The 19,707-nt window shown below is 38.5% G+C and overlaps 1 protein-coding gene across 12 annotated transcripts in view; it reads right to left on the bottom strand.

Moving 5' to 3' along the window:
* Positions 1 to 19,707, bottom strand: part of BABAM2 (BRISC and BRCA1 A complex member 2) — a 318,227-nt gene that overhangs the window by 187,233 nt on the left and 111,287 nt on the right. For 8 of the 12 annotated variants that reach the window (XR_006289773.1, XR_006289772.1, XM_043543522.1 and 5 more), the window contains 3 exons: positions 19,453 to 19,647; positions 11,191 to 11,265; positions 5,391 to 5,504 (listed from right to left, as the gene is read on the bottom strand). Coding sequence is in view for 10 of the 12 variants with exons in the window: in XM_043543522.1 (XP_043399457.1) it covers positions 5,391 to 5,504; positions 11,191 to 11,265; positions 19,453 to 19,647 (384 nt within the window). In the remaining 2 variants the exon portion in view is untranslated. The remainder of the gene's footprint in view (positions 1 to 5,390; positions 5,505 to 11,190; positions 11,266 to 19,452; positions 19,648 to 19,707) is intronic. The other 4 variants (XM_043543524.1, XM_027833855.3, XM_027833856.3 and 1 more) reach the window with 1 other exon arrangement.

Raw genomic sequence — 19,707 nt, 5'->3', positions numbered from 1 at the left:
CTACCTGAGCTGGAAATGTCACCTCCAGCTGCAGCTTATAAATATTTGAAGGGTATAAATACAAAAGAGGGAGTAGAATTATTCAGCATACTACAGAGTATAACCAGGATAATGAGATGAAATTACAAAATAGAAAATGTAAGTCAAGTACCAGGAAATACTTCCTAACTGTGAGATCTATTACAACTGCAGAAGAGACTCTTCAGGGAAGTGGTGAAAACGCCATCATTTAGGTTATTTAAAATTAGATGGGAAAAAACCAGCAATAAATTTTAATAGGAAACAATTTTGCTTTGGCAGGAAGATGGCCTAGATTAACTAATAAGCCTTCTCCATATGATCAAGGTAACCCTTTAACCTCAAGCAAACACAAACTCTTAACCAGTTTAACTCTGCTTTACAGTTCACCATTGGAAACTCTTAGAGCTTATCTTCATTAGGAAAAAGGTGTACTTTTAACACGTTAACCAATAGGTGTTAAAATCCTAGTGATGACAAGCTGGTTGTAGTTTTACCATGTGTTATCTTGTTGAGGTAAATCTTAGTGGGGAGCCTAGGGTTTACCTTGACAAGATAACACATGTCAAAATTACAACTGCCTTGTCTATGCTAGAATTTTAACACCTACTCATTTACATATGTTAAAAATACATCTTTTATCTTAGTTTAGACATGATCGTATAGGAGCTTCCTCCTCCTTTAACTTCACTACTCTAATATAATACACTATTTGGTGTTCTTTTGAAGACTAGCAGGATTAACGGTATTTAAATATTTGAACTGGATTGGAACACAAGATGACTAGCAACTACTGGGTAAACATGAGGGTCTTATGGCAGTTCACTGCACAGCCATGTGAGCAATGAGTTTGATTCCTAGATCCAGCCTTCTATTTAATGACGCTAATCAGGACAATGAGTGTTGTGGGGGCAGCACGTTGGATCCTTGGGGAAAAAGGAGTACCACACATTGCTCATTAATTATTTTGACAACTAAAAAAGGAGTTGTGGAAATTAATTCTGCAGGATCTCAAGTCCCATTTCCCATGGCCAGAAGGAAGGAGGGTGTGATACGGTGCCAGAAGCAGAGAGTACGGGGGAGGGGGGAATGGAGATGACCCAAGTGACAGCACAAATAATCAGGGTTCAGGCATGAACATAACAGTTGGGAGCGGACAAAGGAAAAGGTACTGTTAGACATCTTGCAGGCTTGGAGACAGAATTTTCATTAACAAAAACACATAAAGCTATAACTTATATTCAACTGCTCAACCATTTAACTACAATTAACTCTTAGGGTATGTCTATACTGCAAAGAAAGAGCTGAGGTGCGGAATCTTGGAGCCTTGGCCAATTGACTCAGACTCGTGGGACTTGAGCTGTAGGGCTAAACGTAACAATGTAAATGTTCCCAATGTGGCTGGAGCCTGGGATCTGAGACCCTTCCCTCTCATCAAAGATCAGGGCCTGGGCTCCAGCCTGAGCAGGAACTTCTACACTGCTGTTTTTAGCCCCTTAGCCCAACCCCTGAGAGTCCAACTCATTTGACCCAGGCTCTGAGATTCAACGCCATGGGCTTTTCTTTGCAGTGTAGACAAACCCTTAGCTTCTAGTTTGATTAGTGACTTGTTTGATAAAACATACCCATAAACTTTAAAAAGAAGTGCAGGTCCATGAAAAATGCAGACTTTAGAGTCAGTCTACTAAGGGTATTTCTTCCCTGTTATTAACTTGGGTGATAGGCAACTGGAACTGAGTACCTGGGTTAACCTGGTTGTGGCTACACTGCAAAACCATGCCCAAGTTACTGTGCCCTCACTGGTACTCTGTGCACCCATCTGTGTCTCCAGGACTTTCGAGGGCATAGCCATGGTTCTTTGTCCTGCAGTAAGCTGAGCCACTCTACGATTCTTTCCTTCTGCACATACAGGAGGAACTACGGAAAGGCAATGGAGGACCATCAGCACTCAAATGATTAGCCTGCATCCTCATTGCAAAGTGAGCAGGTTACCAGCCTGAGTGAAAGCAGAACTGAGCTCTAAATCATGTCCCCAGATAGATCAACTAGTCTGAGTTTAAAGCACCAAACACGGGTGAGAAGATTTTGCATGTGGATGAGAGGGGGGTTAGAAGAAACACCTAAGTAACAACCCAAGTTAACTCTGCAGTGAAGATGCACCCAAAAAGAGTGCAAATCAGTTTGAAATTTTCATTGTTTTCTTATTTTTAATCTAATCTATTTCCCTGTGACAAGAGAGATGTCTACCACTCTTTTTTCAGTCATTATCAGAATGAAAAGTCAGTTAGATTCCATGAACGAGGAGGCACTACAACACACAGGTTGTTAAATCACTTTGCAATCATTTAAAAGACACAGCACTATGAAACCTTTGTGAGTATGGCTGCAGGCTACAACACAACAATACCAACATACAATCCTACATTCACTTCTGTAGTTCACACTTTAAGCTGTCATTATGCTTGTAACCCATTTATTTGTCAAATTCTGTCTGTCCTCTCACCTCTTCATGTAATTTATTCACATCTTTTCTTCCTACGTTGAAAGTTTAAATGAATTCTACAGCATTTATCAACATTCAGTGGTCAGTGCATAAACCAACATAATAACTAACAAGAGAGCATTGAATGTAAAATCATCTTTTATTACAAAGCCCCAAGGCCTATTTGTTATGCCTCAAGGGTCTCATTCACAAAAACATGGCTTATACAAGGGCAGGATAAGAACTGCAAATTATTTCTGAATAACTGAACATGCCCTGGCTACTCTAATTCACAGAAATGTTTCAGGAACAGTTAGGATTCATAAACTACAAGAGCGCTGTCCCAACCCTACCTTCAGATACATCTTATAATTATAGGTAGAGCTGTGAGTGGTGGCAGGGGAACAGGGGCAGAAGGGTCTCAGCCCAGCTGGCCGCCAGAGCACACGTCCCCCTAGAACCTGGAATGGAACTCAAGATTCTTGAGTCTCATTATTCCTCTCCTGCTAGCAAGACTCTGCAGAAACCACTGGTAAAATGTGTGTCTCATCCTGCTCTAGTGACTGGTCCACATAGACAGTGGCAACCTACTACTGCTATCAGTTACTCTGTTGGCTCAAGTGACAGAAGTCTGTGTGGTGAATCTAAATATTCCAACCCTGCTGATAATCATGTGGGTGTCAGTATGACACCACATGGTGGAACTTATGTTTTTTCAGTTTGCTTTTTAAAAAACAGAGGAAATTTTATCAAAAAAACCAATGTTAAAAGATTATTGTAAAATTTCAAAGCCAACCACTCATAAGTTAGGAAACGCTAGAAAGTTGGCCTGTGTAACCTTAATTCAGCCCTCTCAAGTGTATACATTATGATACGTTCTTTATTTAGATATCATATACTATTTTTTCCACAGGACCACTGCCTCATTCAATGCACCGAATAGACTGTGCTCTGGAGATGAACCAGGGTTATGTAGTGAAGGAGACTGTTGTCTGCAGGACCCCTGCCTCATTTGTTGCAGGGGTTGGAATGTGTGTAGTGAATGACACTAGGAACTGCAAGAAGGAAAAAAATGGTATCACGGTTAAGGCACCTGAATGCGGCCCTGGAGAAGCAGATTCTATCAGTTACTGCCTCTGGCATAGAGTTCCTGTGTTGATAGGTATGACATATAAACCAGACCTTTCACAGAGGGTCACTTATTGTGCTCCTTATTTTCTGGTAGCCCAACTCAAGACACTGGATTCTGATTTGCAGAACTGCCAAGCCCTCACAGTTGCAACTGAAGTCAGTGGGAGCTGTGCTATATAATGGTAAATACTCTATAAAATAAAGCCCTAGACATCTCAAATAGGTACCAAAATTAGTGGACATTTTTGGCCTGAATCTTTCAATGCCTTGATATAAAACAGGGATAATAGAACAACTTCATCTTAGAAAGCTGTTTTGAAGATAAATTAATTCATATTTATGAAGCATTCAGATATTATAGTGATGAGCACTATGGGGAAGCCCTTGAAGAAAGCAATAATTCTGTACTCAAAGCAGGGTTTGAACAGCATGTAGTAAAGTTGCAGTAAAGTAAAGTTGCACGGGCAACTTTAATTCTGCTTGACATTGCAACCTTAACACTCTTTTAATGTACATTTTTGTATGTAATGCTATATTTATCTCCAAGAAAATAGAAGTAGAACAACGGCCAAACTTTCCCTTTGCTTTAATCCAGTGAAAGTCACAGGTCCCTGAGGATTAGAATTAGAACTACTACATACTTTGCACTCTTGCTGCCATGTAGCATGTGATACTTGGCCCATCTTTTTCCTCACCCTTTAATGAGACACTTCAGGCCACCATCCTGCATATGAGATCGGCCAGAGATGTCAAAGGAGGTTTTGGTGTAGACTGATGGCTGGATGTGGCGCTGTAATCTTAAGAAAAAACGAGTCTTCACATTTCAATTTCTTTTTTGTGAGGAGACAGAGAGTGGCTCTGGCTAAAATTTTCCAAAACACCTAAATGAATTTGGTACCTAAGTCCCATTTTCAAAACTGATTTATGCACTTAGCCTCGTAAGTCTCATTGAAAGTCAACAGAATTTAGAGTTAGGACTTGTCTAGACGAATAGTAAGTGCACAGCACTTTCCTGTTTGCAGAATTGCTGAAGCCCAATCCCACAATCAGTCTCTCAGAGTCAGTCCCTTATTTGTATTGATTCAGATCAAACTTGTGCCCAGGGCTAGCTGACACTCAGTCCACTTCCCCTTAGGAGCTGGTAAAGTTCCTCTCTTACACCCTGCCTGTTTTTCAAAAGGCAGCAAAGAGTCTCTGACTCAGGAGACCATGAGTATCTGGCTTGGCTACCCAATGCACTAAAGTACTTGCTCTTTTCTGATTTGCATGGTCTTCAGCAAGTTCCACTTTCATCAGGAACCCTTTCCCCTATAGCTGGGGAGTCAACTATGCACTGAGTTCATTTCTAAGTCTCATTTCATAAATACAACCCAGCGATTAGCCTACTTAGCAAATGTTTCCCAGAGGAAAAGAAGAGAGAGAATGGGTATCAGATTTTTAAAAATATCAAATTGCCATGTATATTTAAATTAGATATTCTAGATTTATTAATATTAATATATTTCTATATTAGATTTTTGAAAAGTCTCCTCCAATATTTCCCCACCAGTTTTGAATAACTATCTCATCTGGATATTTTTGGAAAGTCCTGGTGAACTGATCTGATCTGATCTCTCAGTGAAAGATGGATAAGTTATTATTCCTGATGTTCATTTAAGTGGGGAGCGAGGGGAAGCTAATCCTATGAAGACCTGAAGTTCTGAAGGCTATGTTACTGTCAACAGTAAAGGGAAGCAACCAAATCTCATTGCAAACCTACCATGTTATTTGGGCTTGGCTGGCACAGGCATTCATTTGAGCTCAATCTTGTGTGCATGTGCAGTGAGTTGCAAACTTCCACTCCCAGCCTAGGAACCAAATCCATGGTCCTACACTAAAATCAATAGGAACAAGAAGGAAATGACTATGATATAGTCTCTCCCCAATTCTCAGATGTCTGTCTACCGCCATATACATACATTTGCATTTATAATCACTAGAGTCTTTGCACAATGCTCAGCTAACTGATTACATATTATGCACCTATGAAAATAATAAATTGAAATGTTTTTCATATTTACAGACTATATATTATATGCTCTGTCTAGTTTAAGGAAGATGGAGGCAATTTCCATAGTGCACTAGACCACAATACTCTTTAATCCAGCCTTGACCGTGCCACCTACTAACAGTCCATGTGGCCCCTCCTGATGCACACTAGAAGTTCCTAATGTGCTTTGTGTCTGATGTTAGGAAGGAATCCTGAACCTTTTGCTGTTGCAACACAGTGGCATAGTGTGGAAACTAGGACGGTCAAGCATTTAAAAAAATGAATCGTGATTAATTGGGCAACTAATCACACTGTTAAATAATAATAATAGAATACCATTTATTTAAATATTTTGGATGTTTTCTACATTTTCAAATATATTGATTTAAATTATAACACAGAATACAAAGTGTACTGTGTTCTCTTTATATTTATTTTGATTAGAAGTGTTTGCACTGTAAAAAAACAAAAGAAATTGTATTTTTCAAATCACCTAATACAAGTACTGCAGTGTAATCTCTTTACCATGAAAGTTGAATATACAAATGTAGACTTATGTACAAAAAAAACTACATTAAAAACAAAACAATGTAAAATTTTAGAGCCTGCAAGTCCATTCAGTCCTACTTCTTGTTCAGCTAATCACTCAGACAAACAAGTTTGGTTACAATTTGCAGGAGAGAATGCTGCCTGCTTCTTGTTTACAATGTCACCTGAAAGTGAGAACAGGCATTCTCATGGCACTGTTGTAGCCGGCATCGCAAGATATTTACGTGCCACATGTGCTAAAGATTCATATGTGTCTTCATACTTCAACCACCATTCCAGGGGACATGCATCCATGCTAATGAGGGGGTCTGCTCGATAACAATCCAAAGCAGTGCATACTGACACATGTTCATTTTCATTATCTGAGTCAGATGCCACCAGCAGAAGGTTGATTTTATTTTTTGGTGCTTTGGGTTCTGTAGTTTCTGCATCGGAGTGCTGCTCTTTTAAGACGTATGAAAGCATGCTCCACACTTCGTCCCTCTCAGATTTTGGAAGGCACTTCAGATTCTTAAACCTTGGGTCGAGTGCTGTAGCTATCTTTAGAAATCTCACATTGGTACCTTCTTTGCGTTTTGTCAAATCTTCAGTGAAAGTGTTCTTAAAATGAACAACATGTGCTAGGTCATCATCTGAGACTGCTATAACATGAAATATATGGCAGAATGCGGGTAAAATAGAGCAGGGGACATACAATTTTCCCCCAAGGAGTTCAGTCATAAATTTAATTAATGCATAATTTTTTTAACGAGCGTCATCAGCATGGAAGTATGTCCTCTGGAATGGTGGCCGAAGCATGAAGGGGCATACGAATGTTTAGCGTATCTGACACGTAAATACCTTGCAATGCTGGGTAAAAAAATCCCATGCAAAAACCTGTTCTCACTTTCTGGTGACATTGTAGATAAGAAGAGGGCAGCATTATCTCCTGTAAATGTAAACAAACTTCTTTGTCTTAGCGATTGGCTGAATGAGAAGTAGGACTGAGTGGACTTGTAGGCTCTGAAGTTTTACACTGTTTTGTTTTTGAGTGTAATTATGTAATTAAAAAAATGTACATTTGTAAGTTGCACTTTCATGACAAAGTGATTGCACTACAGTACTTGTATGAGGTGAATTGAAAAATAAAATTTTTTTTGTTTATCATTTTTACAGTGCAAATATTTGTGATAAAAATAATATACACTTTGATTTCAATTATAATGCAGAATATAATATATAGGAAAATGTAGAAAAACCTTCAAATATTTAAAATATTTCAATTGGTATTCTATTGTTTAACAGTGAGATTAAAACTGTGATTAATAGCGATTAATTTTTTTGAGTTAATTGTGTGAGTTAACTGCGATTAATCGACAGCCCTAGTGGAAACATATGAGAAATGCTTTTTAGAGAATATATGTATAGCATTTTTTTAATGCAAACAACATAGAAAATAGGACTCTGAGTTGATCCTGGAAAGTGTCACAAAGAAGCCAACATTCCACAACTTTTAAATATAAATGTAGAGACAAGCTTGTACAATTCTAAACACCTAATCCCTCCTTTGTTCATGCTGTGATGAGGATCAACAAGAAAGCTGACAATTGCAGCTTCCGGTCTAGGAATCCTGCCTGCAAGGATACAATTCCACAGTATAGGTATAGGGAACAGCCAAAGGAGCAGATCAAGTCACCAGCTAATGCACGCTATTCACTAAGCATGCATGCTTGGACATACAGAGAGTAGGATATGCTCTTAAGCCAGCAAATTGTGTCCTTTTGCCTGCAGTACGCAGTTCCCAATTTAGAGCACACGGGAATATCCCATGAAGAGATCCTGTCCTGCTGCTTGCATGGAATGGGATGATGGTACCCTTAGACTCTTTCCCCTTAGCACTCACTTGCAGCATAGAGAACGTCTAAACTCTAACATGGCTGAGCAATAGATCAGCTACTTGTCTAGGAATATTATATTCCAATCAAGCTCTAGATTTGTTGAGAAATGGATTAACCACTATTCATATTCTCCTCCAAAAAGTTCTGCGAGACCTAAGTAGGATGATTCACCTCTGAAGCAGTTTTGTAAACAGAGAGAATGAGGGGGAGTAGCAACACTTAACCAACGAGGAAGTCTAGAGTATGTGGACACAATGAACTTAAATGACCTCAGAACCCTCTGGAGGTGACTGGGCTCATTCAATTAACAATGCACTTTCTAAAAACTGCCAAAGTAATGATGAATGTGGTACTGTATGTAAAACACATATCATTCTTGCAATGCATCAGTGGTGGGCTCCACAGTCCAGGAAAGATGTGGAAAAATTGGAGAAATTCCAGAGGATTAAAGGTCTAGAAAACATGACCTATGAGGAAAGATTGAAAAAATTGGGTTTGTTTAGTCTGGAGAAGAGAACTCTGAGGGGGGACATGATAACAGTCAAGTACGTAAAAGACTGTTATAAAGAGGAGGGTGATAAATTGTTCTCCTTATCCACTGACCACAGGACAAGAAGTAATGGGCTTAAATTGCAGCAAGAGAGATTTAGGTTATATACTAGGAAAAAACTTCCTAACTGTAAGGGTAGTTAAGAACTGGAACAAATTACCTAGGGAGGTGGTGGAATCTCCACCCTTGGAGGTTTTTAAGAACAGGTTAAACAAACACCTATCAGGGATAGTCTAGATAATACTTAGTCCTGCCTCAGTGCAGGGGACTGGACTAGATGCCCTATCAGGGTCCCTTCTAGTCTTACATTTCTATGGTTTTTCAAGTGAATAATAAGCATTCCCAATGTTAGAACACACTCCAAAATATCACACAATAACCCAGCATAGCTCTATCTAATAGATATTTATTCTTAGTACTAGCACCAAAACATCCTTTCCTCCACTATCTCCATAAGCTCCTCATTCATTTCAGGATCTAGTGGAAAACTACTCTCCTCATTCTAACTCCCTCTCTGGGCTTGTTCAACTCTACTTTATGGCTCCTGTCTGTCTCTGCTCCACTTATCTAATCATTAATCTTCTCTCAATCTCTATAACATACTACTGTAAATGTAAGAGCCTTCTTTTCTGTAAATTCTTACATCTGAAATAGCATCCTTCTATTACTCTACTTTATGTGCACTCCACTCTCTTGTTGATTTCACATGAGATTTGAAAGCAACTGCCTTTAATGTTTAAGAAGCGCAATCTTGCCACACAGTAAATTTATTGAAGCATCACAGAACTATTTATGGAATAGCATTATATACCATATTTCACAGTCCTTCTGTAAATTTACAATAGGAAAACTACATTTTTGAGACCTTCACTATACCTCTTAATTTCTCTGTCCCCTTCTGCTACTATTTAATTCTAATTACACAAACTGACCTCTACTTGAGAAAAGCCAATTTGGGGAAAATTAAGCTCTATGAGTTCACATACAGAGAGTTTCTTTAGAATTTTCTCAGCATTTGTAGGTTTGCTCCCTTCTTCTACCTCACGGAACTGGCCAGCATTTTGCCCCCCCAACCCCATGGATCACTAGAAATCTCCAGAAACCATATCCATCTGTCAAAAGGCCTTATGTTCTGTCCCCAACCCACAGTAGAAGTTTCAGATCTGGGTCCCTTCCATTTCTGGAAGTGGAGGGGACTTCTCAAACCAGTAATATATAAAACTCTGTAAAGTTCTTTGAATTCTCTCCTGTATAGAAAGTGTCATACGTAATGAAGTTATATTTATCATATACACTTTGATATATGTTCAAAACACAGAAGATGAAATATATCCTCTTACCAAAATAAAGATAATATTTATGCCAAAACAGTATTTTATTGCTTTAATAAACTGCTTATAAATATTCCTAAATACATATTCACATGATCTTAAATAGATGCCTAATTGAAACAATTGAATGATACAAGCATGCATGTATCCACAGGGGTGCCCAGGTAAACGTATTGCTGTTCTGGAATAGAGAAGTAATTAGTAGACCTAAATTAACTCTTCTTCATACTCATTTTTCAGGTTCTTCATTTTGCTTTACTATATGTATTTTTGCAATAAGGCTAGGTCCAGGGGACCTGCTGTATTGTGCCAGACACCATCCCTGCTTGGGTTGTATAACCCAGGGTGCATAACGAAGAGTTAGTCGACTGTAAATTGAGGATGAAGGTTTAATGAAGCACAGACTTGACTCAAGAAAAGTACAGTGCAAATATTTTCTTGAGTTAATCACATGAAAATCTCTTATAAATAGTGCCTGCATTTTCAATGCCTCAAGCCCTTATTTAAATACTCTACTCTACAGAGAACGCCCATTTTTTTTCATGTAGTACACGTGCACACAGCATACCTCTTGTTGGCCCCTAAACCACAAAGAACAGGGGTGATGAAAAACAGCTACAGCAAACTGCTGCTAATTAGGCAAAAACCACCATCCATTCCATCCTGATAGCTGCACAGATTTAAAGGTTATATTTGAATTCATTCTCGCATTGCTTTTCTGATGTTGGTGATAATACCACGTTATCATTATATCACAATTGGCTGCAGTTTTAGGTGAGTAGGAAGAAGGGATGTAGGGTCAGAATAAGCACAATAATAAAATGGATTTAGTGAACCTTAGGCTCCTGCGTAGTCTTTAAAATGGAATCTAATCAATCAGTATGTCAGTTTTGTTAGTCGATTAATCCAGGTGGATTCTCCCCTCCCTCCCTATCCTGATGGGTAAAATTTTGTGTGTGTGGGGGGGGGGGGGTATGGGATTTTTTTTTCATTTGGAAGAAAACTCTTTTTCATTGTTACACATTTGCAAGGACAATTGAATCATGCATACAAAGTAACTCTATTGACACTTTTCCAGCCCACCAACCAAACATTTTGAAAGATCTGATTTTCAGCTTCTTAACTAAATTTCTGAAATTCAAAATAAAATTATTACTGAGAACGTCTCACTAGTCCAAACTTTCTCACAAAATGAGCACTGTCAATACAGTCACTTATTTTACCTTGAGAAGGTATGTGGGAATATTGCTGAAATCCACTGGTAACTTCAAAAGGAAGTGAGCTGAGAATTCACCAGTCTGAGGAGAAAGCACAAAAATAATGAGACCTAGAGCAAAAGTGATCTCACTCTCTATTATCTACAGCAGACAGGGTCACAAGCTGAACCTATTCCGACTGAAATATTTAGCAAGGCAATATCTTCTAGCAACAGGGGGAGGAAGAGTCAAGCAACAGCTTTCAATGGTAATTGTTGAAAATGAAAAAAAAACATTTATTTACAGCTTTCACAATAAGCAATATGGCAAAGTACCCCAAGACTCTAAGGGCATTGCTCCCACTGAGTCAATGGTAAAAAGGTCCTTAGAGAGCATAATGGCTGGCACCATATAAGAACCTAGATTAGATTAAACCAGGCCCTATGGCTTCTCTTTACTCATCACTGTTGAAGTCATTGCTTCTGCAGCCACAAGTTAACTTGCATCCTAGTATTTTAACAAATGGATTACATCTAGTAGCAAAAATTATTCCCACGAATGTAAATACCTCATGAAAACTCAAACTATAATAAGAAGGAGGGAATGTAAAGGTCATCAATGACGTGTTTCACAAACTACATCCTGACTGCTAAATAGGTATGTCTTTAAAGGACTCTACTTTAAAAATCACAGGCAAAAGAATTACTATTCTGTATTGCATCCAGAATAAAATGTAATACACAATCTCTCTATTGTGGTTTCACTTAAACATCCCAATCAGGACGAGGGCCCTACTGTATTTAATACTGTACATACACAGAGGTAAACAGTCAGTACCCTGAAGAGTTTACAATCTAATTTTAGGGCTAGATTTTCTGAAGAGTTTAGAACCCAACAGTTCTCACTTAGGCACCTAAATATATTGCTCAGATTTTTCAAAAGTGCCCAGCACTGAGTAGCTCCCACTGAGAATAATGAGAAAAGTTTGCCCCTTCGTTTAGGTGTCATAGTGGAAACTGAGCATGTTTTTTTGAAAATCAGGCCCCAATTTTGCAAATCTGGCTATTTGTGTGTTCCACTACAGCATTTAGATGCATCGGAAATTAGCATGCCTTGCACACATCTCTAATTTTTTTAAAAAGAAATTCATTATATGTATTTTGATGGTACACTTACTTAATATAGTGATTGCCTGAATGTTACTGGGAAGAACTGGCTTAATTACCACTAATAACTAAAGAGACTGCAGCACTGCCAATCTCATCAACACTTTCGTCTACAGTGAAAATAAAGCCCAAAGAATACAGTGAAAGTACTAGGATATCAGATAAAAAGAATAATTTTTCCTCGCAACAGAATAATCACATATACACAGAAATGTCCTTTTTTACAACTGAAGAGACTTGTTGAGAGAAAAAAGGGATGTAACAAGGTTACTCTTTCAAGAGGTATCTACTGATTACATCTCTATTTCCAGGGATTTAAAATATGGCTTAAAAATCCTTTGGGCATTTACCTGTCAAACTGTACAAGATCTTTCTTTGACAAAACTATATTAGAACATTTATAAGTTAGATTAGTGGAGGAAAATAGAAAAGCATGGATAGAATTTTCCTCTTCCCCCATCATTCAGGTATGTGCTTGCTTGTTAAATAACATTTTTCATGCCATTAATTTCCAAAGTGGGATCATGTCTCTGAATGGGGGGGGGGGGGAGGGGCAGGAAGACTAGTAGATATTTTATTTTATAAAGAGAGCTACAGAACCTGTATGGCAATGTAAATTACTTCTTTTAAATAGACATTTATGCAAACTTTTGGTGTTATTGTAGTCTAGAAACCAAATTTTAGCTTTCCACCATTTTAGACCACAAATTAGTTTGGCCACAATTCATCCATATTGAAAATTTCACTCTGTCAACTAATAATAATTAGAAATGAGTGAAGGAAATTTTGTTCAAATTAGAATCCACACTGGACTATGATATGGGTTCCAGAACAAACTAGAAGTACCAGAGCTATAGTTTGAGTTTGGAGGATGCCATAAATCTCATGAGCTGTTTGATAACAAACTCCAAAATGGGGATCTCTCACGGAGAAGGGATTCCTATATCCTCTCATTAGGGTAGTCCACCTCTGCACACATCTGGGTAGCAGCCCTTTTCTGTCAACAGAAAGTGACCGCCCTTGACTCTCAGGAATGAAATGATCCTCCTACCTGTAAAGGGCTCAAGTTTGCTCCCATTGGCTTCAGTGGCGCAGGATTTGTTCAAAGGTAAACAAATGCACTGAGAACTTTAAGACTGATTTCTGTAAGTAAAGCCTTTGCTTATGAGAGTAACTGGAATGTGCCAAATAAGTTGTACACAATCAGGAAGGGAAAGAGATTCATTCTCAACATCTTCCGGTTTGTTCTACTCTTAGCAAACTTGGAGAGATCTTAAGGTGTGAGAACTTGAGCTGAAAATAGTGTAGATGGTTCAGAAGTAGCATTTAAATCAGTGTGGAGAAAAACCCTCTTACCAGTTCTTTCTATAATTTCTCTTCAGGATTATGTAAATTGTAAGACCTAGAGGGCTGCTTTGCAACTGTTGTCTACTGAGAAGTTGCCAAACTCTCCCTAACACATTGCTGTTTTTATGTATCAAGTGTACGCAAAGGAAATGGGAAGGATTTCCTTTCTGTTTCATACGCTTCCTTAAAACGAGGCCTTACCCACCTGGCTATGAGAAGACTAAGCTCATTCTTCTAGAAGGAAATAAACGTTGGTCTGATTTCCTAAAGATTTTAACCCCGCTGAGACAAAAAGTAAGGATATTTCATGCATTATGTCAAGAAAGTGATGAAGTTTGTCTTTTTTTGTATAACCCATGAAAAAAACACCCCTTTAATTAATCTAACATTAAGGACAAAAAAATCAGCATATACTGAGGAAAGGCCAGGTGAATGCTTGTTCAGTTTTAACTTGGTCTTATTTTTTGCATATGCATTACAGATCTGGTATCTAATTACTCAATCATATACTTGTTATTCAAATACAATACTTTTTCCTATAACCCACAGGAGAAAATTTAAGGTTGAGTGACTGTTAGGTGATAATTCAGCATTTCCTGACATTTTTGTGCCACTTTCATGTTGCACTACTAGAGTTCTTTGCATATGATTTCCAGGGGGTTTGAAAAATTTTAAGTGGACAGAAATAGAAAAAAAGAAAGGAAGAAGAAAAAAGAAAGATGTGAAACTTCTGAATGCAAGTACCATACATATGGTGTGTAAATGAGAATGTGCTTGCATATGTAGGGGCTAGGTATATATTATGTACTCAAAGAAAGGGTGTGTGCTGTTTGTCTTTGCAGGTAGGTGCAGATAAGATTGCTTGTAGTTGTGTACACAGCTTTAACACAATGTAGGGAGGGGTATCCATACACGCAATCTGTGTCTCTCTCAGAGTGTGAGGTGAACTGAGGCTCTCTATGTAGAGCATATTAAAGTATGCACTTGGTAACATTTCTATAGAAATAATTCCACAGGGCATTTTTATAATTCAAGTTCAGTTTCCCTCCAAACTTAGCATAGCAGGCACTTCTTACTGAGAAATACTTTTCACATCCCAAGTCTTCTGGTGACCATCTTTGACACACTCAAAGCACTCCTTAAAACTAATTTATTCCAAAAGGCCTTTCCACAATAAATGTCTAAGGGCCTGACAAGTTAAGCCCACCTGCTTGTGCTGGGATTTGTGCACAGTTAACAACACTAAGAGAGTTTTTCAAGATTCATCTATGTTCTATGCTTTTCTTATCTGTATGACCACAATATGTTTGAAATGTACAAGGTTTCTATCTACACTATAAGGTCTTCATTTTCCTACTTCTTCTCTTTAGCAGCAAATACATTTTAAAATTCAGATATTTTTATCTGAGTTACAATAAATGTGTCCATAATTTATTTAATGTTTAACAAATTGAATGTTTCCACCCTCACGTAACTCTTAAAATGCTCAAGGAATTTGCTTCAAAATTTATTTAAACACGTTTTTTGTAATTGAGACAGAAAAAGAAGTTAGAACATAAGAACGGCCATACTGGGTCAGACCAAAGGTCCATCTAGCCCAGTATCCTGTCTACCGACAGTGGCCAATGCCAGGTGCCCCAGAGGGAATGAACAAAACAGGTAATCATCAAGCGATCCATCCCCAGTCGCCCATTCCCAGCTTCTGGCAAACAGGCTAGGGACACCATCCCTGTCCATACGACTAAGAACCGTTGATGGACATATCCTCCATGAACTTATCTAGTTCTTTTTTGAATCCTGTTATAGTCTTGGCCTTCACAACATCCTATGACAAAGAGTTCCACAGGTTGAATATTCGTTGTGTGAAAAAATACTTCCTTTTTTTGTTTTACTGCCTATTAATTTCATTTGGTGACCCCTAGTTCTTGTGTTATGAGAAGGAGTAAATAACACTTCCTTATTTACTTTCTCCACACCAGTCATGATTTTATAGACCTCTATCATAACTCCCCTTAGTTGTCTCTTTTCCAAGTTGAAAAGTCCCAGTCTTATTAATCTCTCCTCGTACGGCAGCCGTTCCATACCCCTAATCATTTTTGTTGCCCTTTTCTGAACCTTTTCCAATTCCAATATATCCTTTTTGGGGCGACCACATCTGCTTGCAGTATTCAAGATGTGGGCATACCATGGATTTATATAGAGGCAATATGGTATTTTCTGTCTTATTATCTAACCCTTTCTTAATGATTCCCAACATTCTGTTCACTTTTTTGACTGCTGCTGCACACTGAATGGATGTTTTCAAAAACTATCCACAAGGACTCCAAGATCTCTTTCTTGAGAAGTAACAGCCAATTTAGACCCCATCATTTTATATGTATAGTTGGGATTAGGTTTTCCAATGTGCATTACCATGCATTTATCAACTCTGAATTTCATCTGCCAGTTTGTTGTCCAGTCACCCAGTTTTGAGAGATCCTTTTGTAGCACTTCGAAGTCTGCCTGGGACTTAACTATCTTGAGCAATTTTGTATCATCTGCAAATTTTGCCACCTCACTGTTTACCCCTTTTTCCAGATCATTTATGAATATATTGAATAGGACAGGGCCCAACATAGACCCCTGGAGGACACCACTATTTACCTCTCTCCATTCTGAAAACTGACCATTTATTTCTACCCTTTGTTTCCCATCTTTTAACCAGTTACCAATCCATGAGAGGACCTTCCCTCTTATCCCATGACAGCTTACTTTGCTTAAGAGCCTTTGGTGGGGAACCTTGTCAAAGACTTTCTGAAAATCTAAGTACACTATATCCACTGGATCCCCTTGTCCACATGCTTGTTGACCCTCTCAAAGAATTCTAGTAGATTGGTGAGGCATGATTTCCCTTTACAAAAATCATGTTGACTCTTCCCCAACAAATTATGTTAATCTATGTGTCTGACAATTTTGCAATTACTAATCAACTAATTTGCCCGTTACTGAAGTAAGGCTTAACGGCCTGTAATTGCCGGGATCACCTCTGGAGCCCTTTTTAAAAATTGGCGTCACATTAGCTATCCTCCAGTCATTTGGTACAGAAGCTGATTTAAATGATAGGTTACAGACTACAGTTAGTAGTTCTGCAATTTCACATTTAAATTCCTTCAGTGAATACCAGCTGGTCCTGGTGACTTATTACTGTTTAGTTTATCCATTTGTTCCAAAACCTCCTCTAATGACACCTCAATCTGGGACAGTTCCTCAGACTTGTCACCTAAAAAGAATGACTCAGGTTTGGGAATCTCCCTCACATCCTCAGCTGTGAAGACCGATGCAAAGAATTTAGTTTCTCCGCAATGGCCTTATTGTCCTTGAGTGCTCCTTTAGCATCTCGATTGTCCAGTGGCCCCACTGGTTATTTAGCAGGCTTCCTGCTTCTGATGTACTTAAAAAAAATTTGCTGTTACTTTTTGAGTCTTTGGCTAGCTGTTCTTCAAATTCCTTTTTGGCCTTCCTAATTATATTTTTACATTTCATTTCCCAGAGTTTATGTTCCTTTTTATTTTCCACAATAGGATTTAACTTCCACTTTTTAAAGGATGCCTTTTTGCCTCTCACTGCTTCTTTTACTTTGTTGTTTAACCACGGTGGCACTTTTTGGTTCTCTTACTATGTTTTTTAATTTGGGGTATACATTTAAATTATTTAAATCTATTATGGTGTCTTTTAAAAGTTTCCATGCAGCTTGCAGGGATTCACTTTTGTACCTTTTCATTTCTGTTTAACTAACCTTCTCATTTTTGTGTAGTTCCCCTTTTTGAAATTAAATGCTGCAGTGTTGGGCTGCTGTGGTGTTTTCCCCACCCAGAGATGTTAAATTTAATTATATTATGGTCACTATTACCAAGCGGTCCAGCTATATTCACCTCTTGGACCAGATCCTGTGCTCCACTTAGGACTAAATCAAGAATTGCCTATCCTCTTGTGGGATCCAGGACTAGCTGCTCCAAGAAGCAGTCATTTAAGGTGTCAAGAAACTTTTCCTCTGAATCCCGTCCTGTCCAGGCTGTCTACACATGTACCCAGTCAGTATGAGGATAGTTGAAATCCCCCATTATTATTATTGAATTTTTTATTTTAATAGCCTCTCTAATCTCCCTGAGCATTTCACTATCACCATCCCAGGTGGTCTGTAATATATCCCTACTGCTATATTCTTATTACTAGAGCATGGAATTACTATCCATCGAGATTCTATGGTACAGTTTGGTTCATTTAAGATTTTTACTTCATTTGATTCTATGCTTTCTTTCACATATAGTGCCACACCCCCACCAGCACGACCTGTTCTGTTCTTCCGATATATTTTGTATCCTGGTATTACTGTGTCCCACTGATTAACCTTATTCCACCAAGTATCCGTGATGCCTATTATATCAATCTCCTCATTCAATATGAGGCACTCTAGTTCACCCATCTTATTATTTAGACTTCTAGCATTGGTATATAAGTACTCTAAAAACTTGTCATTTTGTAGCTGTCTGCCATTACATGATGTAATTGAATGGGACTTTTTTTCATTTTACTGTTCCTCATCAGATCCTACCTGTATTTTATCATCTTCCGTCCTCTCCTCCTTACTAGGACATAGAGAATCTCCATTAATAGATCCTCCCCTAAGGGTGTTTCAACTCTAAAGACAAATCCTTCAAAAACCATTAGCCACTGAAATCATTCAATGGGTGTTGGACTGAGCCCAAAAGTTAGAAGGACTAGAAAAAAAGGGGTTCATAATAGGAAGTGTTTTACAATCTTAACTACAGCTTTTGGTACTACTAAAACCTATTATAAAGTTTAAATGCAAGTCTACAAACTAAAAATATGAAGAAGGCCTTTCACAATTCAACACAAAATATTTAGGCTGTGTGTGTAGGTACAGGGAGCTAATTTTCTAGAGCATGCTTTCCAAACAACAACTGTGAAAGGATTTCCCTACATTTCAATTCAGCATTTTTTTTCCTGAATGAGGGGTCTGACCAGATACAGTACTGTGACTTACAAAAGCAGAGTGGACCTATGAGACCAAGTAAATGTTAAGAGGGTGGTCAGACAACATGTAAGAAAAGGGGTTAAGGGGTTGACAGTGCCCTATAACTATATTATAATCAAATACCCCTGTGCTATCTACAGCCCTCAGATAGTGCAGTTCAGATAATGAAACTAAAATCCAGGCCCTGGAGGTGTGGAATTTGAAAACTTCAATGACATCCAGGTTATGTCCACACTAGAAGGCTTTGCTGGTACAGTTATACTGGCAAAGTGCTCCTAGTGGGGCCAGAGCTATACTGACAAAATTGCACTGTTGCCAGTGTAACTGTGTCCATGGTAGTAGCTTTTGGCTGCCCAGCTATGTCAGTAAAATCACATTCCATCACACCCTAACTGAAATAACTATGTCAGCAAAAGCCTTGTAGTGCAGACATAGCACGTGATTCTCACAACAAATTTACCAATTCATCTGTAAACCAGATGCACTGCCATCAGCTCTGAAGACAGTTGCTCACCTGGAAATCAGATTCAAGTGAGGCAATGGAATAGAAGCAGTGAACAAAAGAGGGAGTGGAGAGTGCGGAGGTGAGCTGGGGACAAACACTGTAAACACACAGTACGTGTGCAAACATCACACAAGTAGCTCTATTTTACAAGGTAATGGCTAGAATTACTATAGTGAAAGAAACTCTAAAAGCATTAGTTTATTGTGCTTTTATCAGAAGTGTTCTGAATAGCTTACCCAGTTGTTCTTTTTGCCAGCATAAACTTCCATGTTCTCTCCATACTGGGGTTCTTCAAGTAAAGTCTGGTATTCAAACATGAGGCGAGAGCTCTCCCGTAATCGGCTGCATTGGAATTGGTGATATTGCTGGATGAGCTCTTTCACAACAAGCAGGAGGCATTCAGGATTTGAGGGATTCCAGGAGGCTAAATTCTGTGGAATAAGGGAGAAAAAAAAAGCACAGACTAGTTTACAGCAGTAGAAAGAGATGAG

Source organism: Chelonia mydas, chromosome 3 (genome assembly GCF_015237465.2).
Source record: "Chelonia mydas isolate rCheMyd1 chromosome 3, rCheMyd1.pri.v2, whole genome shotgun sequence".
In the NCBI taxonomy this organism is placed as follows: Eukaryota; Metazoa; Chordata; order Testudines; family Cheloniidae; genus Chelonia; species Chelonia mydas.
The sequence above is the reverse complement of the archived record's forward strand: the minus strand, read 5'-3'. Positions and strand labels throughout refer to the sequence as shown.